The following is an 8,031-nucleotide window of genomic DNA, read 5'->3' as shown; positions in this document are numbered from 1 at the left end:
GACTTCTCAGGAACTGACAGAGCTGGAACCTCTGTAAAGTAACCTGTGAATAAATCGGCTTGGGATGGAATTTAAGCAGTCTGGAGCATATCTGCCTGATGCAAAGTTCTTGCTTCGGGTGAGCTGGTAGGACTGCAAAACAGGACAGGATCATGTGGTGCTATCTGTTCAGGCTCCAAAAGCGACAGAGCTGTGATAGCATGATGCCAAACCAAAGAGCCTTCTTCCCCTAGGGCTAAATGCAGTTCCACGCTTTTCACAGAACTTTTTCTGGTTCTGGAGGCAACCAAGTCATCGCTGGCTCCAGGCTTACTTACACAGTGCTCTACCACGTCATTCAGGCAGACTCTAAATGAATGTGGTTGAAACCAGGTGCCTCCCTCCTCCTGGGCATTCCCTTGGAGCTACGTACCATCTTGTCTGCAAACAGAAATAGCACAAGTTATTCTGTTTAATATCTAACTCTCATCTTTCCACCAGAGGTGCAGGAGAGCTCTCATTATCTTCACACCTGCATTTCTTCACTTTTGATCAGGATTAATTACTAACCTTTTACCTACTGTGTGGCAGTAGCAGACCCACCCCTTCCTATGTTTCTGTGCAATACTAAATGGAAATGTGCAGGTATTTTTTGCAAAATTGCACGGCACACAGGTGCAAATCTGAGCTGCGTCTAAGACTATGCAGAAGCAGAAGATAAGGTGGCTTGGCAAGTTTAGCAGAGCATAACCCTTCATTTGCGTGTATTCTTAATTATATAAAATAGTATACCTCCTTAGCCTCCCTCACAGAAAACTCTGGTTTCGCAGGCAGGGAAGTTGCCTTGTGGTAAGGAACCACGCATTTTATTTATTTGGTATGTCCAATGCAAGGAACCCACAACCTTATGCAAATATTAATCAAGTCTTGCAGCTGGCCAGAAAACAGAGATGATTATTGTCCCAGTTACAGAAATGGGAAAGAATTGAAAAAGAGAAACTGTAGGCAATAGTTAGAGAGGTACAGCGGATATCTGCTTTAATTAAAAGCATTTGCTTTAACTAAAACAATACTGCAGCAAAGCAGCAAACCTTTGAGGTAACCTGATAGTCTCTCCCTTACTTACATCTGAAAGTTTTCTGAATGGCTGCACTTTGTGTTGTGTCAAAGTCAGAAATGTCCCAACCTCAGCATTTCTAGTTCCTGGCTGCATCTAGGGATCTGTTTCCCACTCAGAACCTCACTGGGGTCCATAGACCTCAAGAAGTGACACTGCCCTTGGAGGGGGGCAAATACAAGTCCAAACAGAGCCTGTTCCAGTGCAGAGGGGCCAGACCGCCATTTTCTGCTTCTAACTCAAAGCCACAGGTGTTGCCCAGCTTGATTAAAGGGGTAGGTAGCCACCTCATAGCCTTATCCAAAGTCTGGTGAGTCTCCTGCAGGATGGACTGAGAAGGTCCTAGGAGCAGGTCTCCCAAATCCCCAGAAACGCTGTAACCATCACATTTTTGCACTCTTTATAAGATGGTATCGCTGTTTGTTTCCATTCAAAGTCCTGCTCAATCAGGAAAGGACTCAAGGTTTTGGGTAACAAATGGGGATGTCTACCTTAAAATTCTGGCCAGGTTAATCAGCTAAACAAGGTCACAGAAGAGGTTTGTGCATTTGCACATGGTCATCCATGTTTGCATGCATGCTGCTTGCATGATGCCAGTTGCAGCCCCTGGTAATGGATGCTCTCTTGGAGTGTGCCTTCAGACAAGGCAGGCCAGGAACCACCAGAGGTGAAGGTACGCTGTAGCGGTGAGAGAGTTTAGCTATATGGACACGAGTCACAGTGTACCACCACACAGTCAGAAGAATCATAGAATTGCCTAGGTTGGAAGGGACCTTTAAGATCACTTGAGTCCAACCATCAGCTTAACACTGACAAAAACAGCACTAAACCCTGTCCCTCAGCACCACGTCCACCCGTCTTTTCAATACCTCCAGGGATGGTGATTCAACCGCTTCCCTGGGCAGCCTGTTCCAATGCTTGACAACCCTTTCAGTGAAGACATTTTTCTTAATATCCAACCTAAACCTGGCGCAACTTGAGGCCAAAGAAGATGGACCCCAGCCCGTTTTATTTACTAGGTTAGATAACAGCCTGTGGCATTAATGGCATACCTCTTAATTTAAGGGAAGGCAAGTTAATCCATTTCGTCTCAGCCTAACATACAACCCCGTCTCAAGCTCCCTAAACTCCAGCTGGGGACAGGAGAGCAGACACATCACTGTGCCCACTGTGCCCAGCTAAGCAGCATCTGAGTCTCCACAGAGGAGCGAAGACTGGTCCCTCACGCAGAGAAGACTGCGTTCACCGACTGGTCCTTCAGCCCACCTGAAGTACCCTGCCCTTGCAAGTAAAATGAACCTACGTTATCTGCCTCCCGCACTTGCACTGCCTCCTTCAGCCCAAGCACCTAGGTGTCGGTGTTGTGATGTACTTGTAGGGCGCTGTGCAGCTGATTTGCTGCAAATCTCACTATCACAGAGCAGCCACCGACTGTTTTCCAATTCACAGATACACCATAGAGAAGAGGCAACTACAGAAACAAGGTCACAGGGCTAAATAAAGTTCCCTGATAAACAGGGGGAACATTAAAAAGCTACAGAACATCTTACAGAAAGTTTTCTACCCTACAAGGCACAGAAACAGTAAACATAAATCACCGGTTTTGTCACAGACAGAACTGCGGTACTGCAATCAGTGTAATTTTGATTTAAGTCTCCTAAAGATCACCCCACTTCCCCCACTTCTCCCTGAGTCTCTGAGCACTCAGGACCATACCCTAAACGTTCCCTTGACTTCAGAAGCGAAGCTAAACCACAAAACATAGCACAGAATCAATTTTTAAGGAATCATGCCAAAAATAGCTGTCAAATACTTTGAGTGATCTGTCCGCACAGCAGAGGAGACCATTTATTTTACCAGCACAGTGTTCTGAAAGATTTCGGTAAGGCTTACAGGAGAGTGCAATGCACTACAGCAAAGAGCCTCAAAACTACTAAGAAGCTTTCGAATCTCCATTTCCCATCAGAAGGCCCATTCACAACACTAAAAGTGCTCAGAGGAATCAGGTCCTAAGCTATGACAAAGCATAAAGAGCAAATGGCTCCTAGAGTCACCTGAGAACTTTTTTTTTTCTTTAAATTTCAGTGGATAAAGGAGATGCTAAGTCACTGACTGCCTGACACAGTTCTGTATCTTTCAGTGGCGTGTGACACTTTATTTAATGTGAGAACATGCAATAAATAATACAGCACCGTATTATTTCTAGAGATCACAGTTCTAATGTTTCTCGTTGCTGCAGCTTGCTTTCTAAAACCTGTCTGGACGATGTCAAGTCACACACAAGTTTAATTCCCTCTTCCCCACCCCCTCAGACTTTAACCAGTGTTGCTATGATTTTGTTTTCATTAAAAGCCTCAGTGGTATTTATGTGTAGCATTCTCCTTCTGCGCAGGAGGACCCAAAGGTGAAATCAAGCAGCAGATGACTGTTCACCACAAAATGAGTAATCATTTATGTTCCAAGCTAAAATAAATACAAACAGAAAGCTCACTGTTCTAATGTCTTCATTAGCAACTAACTTTTTTTTTTTTTTCGCTTTTAAACGTGGGTTTTGTAAAAACATTTCGAGCCTTGTGAATGCTCATTTTATTTTTGTTTTCTTTGGAACGCCTGAAGTGAAACATCTATCCTCTTAACTTGATGTCTTCGCTCCTTGCCTTTCCCAGTGGCCCAGGGGTGATGGTTACACTCCTCCATTACATATTCTGGTTTAACCACACAGCTTTTTAAAACAGCCCCACCACTAAAATGAGCTGCAGCTCTAGATTTACACTCCCCATCACCATCACTTACGGTTCCCGATGAACAATTTCACTTCTGAGCACGCACGTTTCCGAACAGCTGAAGTGCTCCACAGTTTTCTGTGTTTTTCTTATTATAACTAGCTCCTTCCTTTCAATGGCATCACAGTTGAGCTCAAGTCTGAAACGCAATGCTCCACCTAGGGCAAGTGCTTATTTTTGCTCGAGTAATTACACAAAAAAGTTGACACTGACATTTACCAAAATATTTCAGAGCACAAACACCACACGCAGAGCTGAACATGAGAATTCATGCCTCTAGTCTTGTTTTTCCCCCTCAGAGTGTGACTGATTTGACTCATGCCTGACTCTTAACAAAATTTCCAGATCTCTGCTAGAATTATAGTTGGTAGGAAAAACTCCTAAACATGCAGCTGCATTTCTGCTCTTGTGCCCACATTATGGCTTGCCTTTGATGGAAGGATAGAGCAAGACATTCTAAGACCATTTCATAGTATTGCATAAGCTTAAAACTTCACATGTTGAAGGAAAATTCTTTACTAATACAGCTGGACGTCTGCAAGGAACTGCTTTCGCTTCTTTCATAGACACCTATGAAAATCCCAGTTTAGTCCCCCAGTCTCATCTGGAGGCTTCTTGCTCGACAGCATTAGCAAAGCGGGAGCATTGGTCCTTTGATACTGAAGTCAGAGCAGGAACATTTCTCTGCCTTCCAACAGTCCCACTTATGATTTGGTTACTGGTCATGACCCCGTTGTTTATTGTATAAGTGAATCATAAGAATTACTGGAATTCTTATAAATCCCAAGTAAATAAAGGGGAAAAGAAAAGCCCACCTGTAATCAGACACCGTGTAACTGCATGTTAATGGACTGTTCAGTGCCCTACTGGGATACGTTAGAGAAATGCTATAGCATTATACTCAATTTCAAGAGGCCGGTAGACATTTTTAAATGAATAAATTCTCTTTATATAATTACAGTAATGACTACAGTTCATACTTTATGCACAGCAAGTAAAAAAAACCACACTGGAATTTATGTAAATATTATTAACGCATACACTATGAAAAAGCAATTCATGTTAATTAAAAAAACACCTTAGTTTTAAAAGTTTACCAGGAACAGTTACACCGAGCGTTGCAATCTTTGAAAGCAGAACAGAAGTTGTTTACAAGGACCCAAGGGGAACTGATCTCCAGCTGCTTGGAGCTGGGCTGCAGACTGAGCGCGTGCCGAAGGCTGGGCTGAAATCCACTCTCGGTTGATGGCAGCAGCAGCCGCGCTGCCGTTTCCTACGAGCCTGGAATTTCACCCCAGCCTTTACATTCTTCGTCGGTTATAGTGGAGCAGCCAGAAGAAGAAAGATGATTAGAGAGCAGCCGAGTAGACTCACAGTTCAAGAATCCGATCTTCACGCAGCTGTAAGGTCTACGGGAAGGAGAAGGGGGTTCATGGCACACATAAAATGAGTCTCCCTAAAAATGGGGGAAGCGGCCGCTTCGGCAGCAGAGCTGATGACAGGCTACTGAACACCACTCACAGAAAGAAGCAAATCTGAGTTTCAGTCCTTGGTGAAGACACCGTCATATTCGCCTTTGACTAGAAAGGAAGGCAAGCGTAGCGCGTGAACGTGTAAGTGCATGTATCGCATGCAAGGCATTCCAGGAGCCGAGCAATTTCTCTGCATACATCAAGACATTGGTAAGAAAAAAAAAATAGCAAAGGTTTTTAGCACTCAAACAATTGGGTAGATGTTTTCTTGATTTCAAATCCAACTTTACACATTCTTGATAAACATAAAGGCCTCAACATCGAAGACGAAACATTTTTAGCACCAGCTGCTGGCTTGCAAGTGAGTACTTATTTGCAAGAGACGAGTATAGAAAGACATGTCGTCTTTCACCGAGAGGCATCTTGTTTTAAGGCAATATCCAAAATGGCAGTAGAGCCACTGCAGAAACTGCTCCAATGATCCCTGAAGCTTCATGGCACCCACACGGGTCCCATCGTTGAGGGAAGGTAGGAACTAAATTGGCGTCTGTCCTACTCCTCCCCACTATGTGCCCTGCAACGCTGGAAATTTCCGACGTTTGTATGTCGCTAGTTGTCACAAAGCAAGCTAGTTTCTCCCCGTATCTCCTAAACCCCTCTGTAGCCATTTATCTTAGCCATACTAACCACTATCAGTAGCAAGGAAAATGCTGAGGAATTGCCGTCTTTCCTTACCACTAACCCAATTAAAAAGTTGTTCAATACGATAGCGTTGACACAATTAATACAAATGAGAGATTTGCGAACATTTCCCAGCAGGGAAATGACTGTAGCCAATGCAGCCAGATGTGCTCCTGCAGCACACGGCACCCAGCCTAGGGCTGGTTTTTCTTTTTGCTGTCAAATAGAGTCAGATTACTTACTTACATTTCCACTAAAGAATATTTTAGGAATGGAGACAGTAACTTCTGAATATACGCTATATCTATCAAAGTGAGAGGTAAGTAGTTTGTTCTCAATATCCATCGCTTTGTGGAACCCCATCATCCATTTTTATTAATAGTTACGGCACACACGTATGCAGCTACGAAATCGAAGAACATGAAGGGTATTACCAGAATCACTTATGGCTAAAGGCAAGGAGCAGAACTGCATCGCAACCCTACTTTTTTCATGATTTAAAGGTGTGTTAAATTGTACCAACTGAGATTTTCAGGAAATCTATTATTTGGCTTACACAGTAAGCTATGCCTTGTGCACTGTGTTCTAGACAAAGTTGCATTCAAAAAAAATAGCACACAAGGTTAAGAAACTTTACGAGACGCCAATGAATAATCTGTGCTTTCATAAATACAGTAGTATACATCCTATATACACATGCTAGCCGCCAGCCTCCGGGGAGGCTGTTAGCCAGCCATCCACAGAAAGAAGGGAATAAAGATAGTCGGGAGGGTGGTGGAGGGTGCCAAACCTAGGCAGACTATTGATGCTAATCCCACGAGCACTGAAGCGAGAACACTCCTCTGGTCCCGAATGATCATCTTCACAGTCTCACAGAACTGGGGAAAAAAAGAAAAAATAATAACAAAAAGAGAAGGGATCAGGGTTAAAGAGGAAAGCTTTAGATGCCCGCTGCCTCCGCGACAGACCAGCGGTGGCGGCCCGGCTCTCTGCAGGGCTCCCCGGAGCGCGGCACAGGGCGAAAAGCGAGCCGGGCACCGACCCCCCGGCCCAGCTTCAGCCCCGCGGCTCCGGCGGGAACGAGCAGCTTCAGAGCGTTTTAAGAGCGTCTTAATGAATTGCCGTCGGAATTCCGCCTCGCCGCTGGAAGCCGGCAGAGGCCGGGCTGCCCGCCCTCCCCGGCGGCCCCGCACCGGCGGCCGTGCCCGCCACCTCCGGCCGTGCCCGGCGGGCCGTACCGACCGGGCAGCGGCTCCGGGGGCCCGCGGCGGTCGGCGGCGGCTGACCTAGTTTCGGGGAGCGGCGGAGCGCCCGGGAAGGGCAGAGCCGCCGCCGGTGCCGCGGCCTCTCCCGGCGGCTGCGGGGCGGCTGCCCGCGGGGGTGCCCGTACCTTGTCGGTCTGGAAGCTGACGGGGGCTCCGTACCGGCAGTAGGTGACGAAGTGCTCGCAGTTGTTCCAGAGCAGGCTGTAGGCCGTGGCGCCCACCAGCTTCTCCGCCCGGCGGGCCGCCTCCTCGCTGCCCAGCACCTGGTCCTCGAAGAGCCGGTCCATGTGGTTGACCAGGATGCTGCCGCCGTAGGCGAAGTCCTCCACCGTGTCCACCCGGATGCTGGCCGTTTTGGTGATGACGCCCAGGATGAGCCGCTTGTTGGTCACCACTTGCTGGATCTGCCGGCGGTCGCCGGTGAAGGCGGGCAGGATGTCGGGCATCAGGTGGGCGACGCGGTTCTCGCCCAGGTAGATGCCGAAGTGGATGAAGAGGGTGCGGGGCACCTCCAGCAGGTCGCCCCGCTTGAAGCAGCTGGTGTCGTAGTAGCCGGGGGCCGCCGGCGGCGGCGTTTCCCCGCCGGAGCCCGCGGGCAGGGGCCGGACGTGGACGAGGAGCAGCAGCTTCTCCAGCAGCAGCGAGGCCGCCTGCGGCACCGAGTTCTTCATGGTCGGCGGGGGGAGCGGGTAGGGGTACAGAGCCCTGATGCCACCGAGCAGCCGCCGCCGCCC

At 47.5% G+C, this 8,031-nt stretch overlaps 1 protein-coding gene across 2 annotated transcripts; it reads right to left on the bottom strand.

Moving 5' to 3' along the window:
• Positions 1-4,845: 4,845 nt before the first annotated feature.
• Positions 4,846-8,031, bottom strand: LRAT (lecithin retinol acyltransferase). 2 transcript variants are annotated; one of them, XM_063335886.1, is made up of 3 exons: positions 7,423-8,031; positions 6,823-6,910; positions 4,846-5,541 (listed from the first exon to the last, which is right to left on the bottom strand). In XM_063335886.1, the coding sequence occupies exons 1-3, from the start codon at positions 7,966-7,968 to the stop codon at positions 5,444-5,446; spliced, it is 732 nt and encodes a 243-aa protein (XP_063191956.1). In that variant the 5' UTR covers positions 7,969-8,031; the 3' UTR covers positions 4,846-5,443. The 2 variants fall into 2 exon arrangements, with proteins under 2 accessions (XP_063191956.1, XP_063191957.1); XM_063335887.1 differs by having other exon boundaries at positions 4,846-6,910.

This window comes from Chroicocephalus ridibundus, chromosome 5 (genome assembly GCF_963924245.1).
Source record: "Chroicocephalus ridibundus chromosome 5, bChrRid1.1, whole genome shotgun sequence".
Lineage (NCBI taxonomy): Eukaryota > Metazoa > Chordata > Aves > Charadriiformes > Laridae > Chroicocephalus > Chroicocephalus ridibundus.
This window is presented reverse-complemented; position numbering and strand designations above follow the sequence as displayed.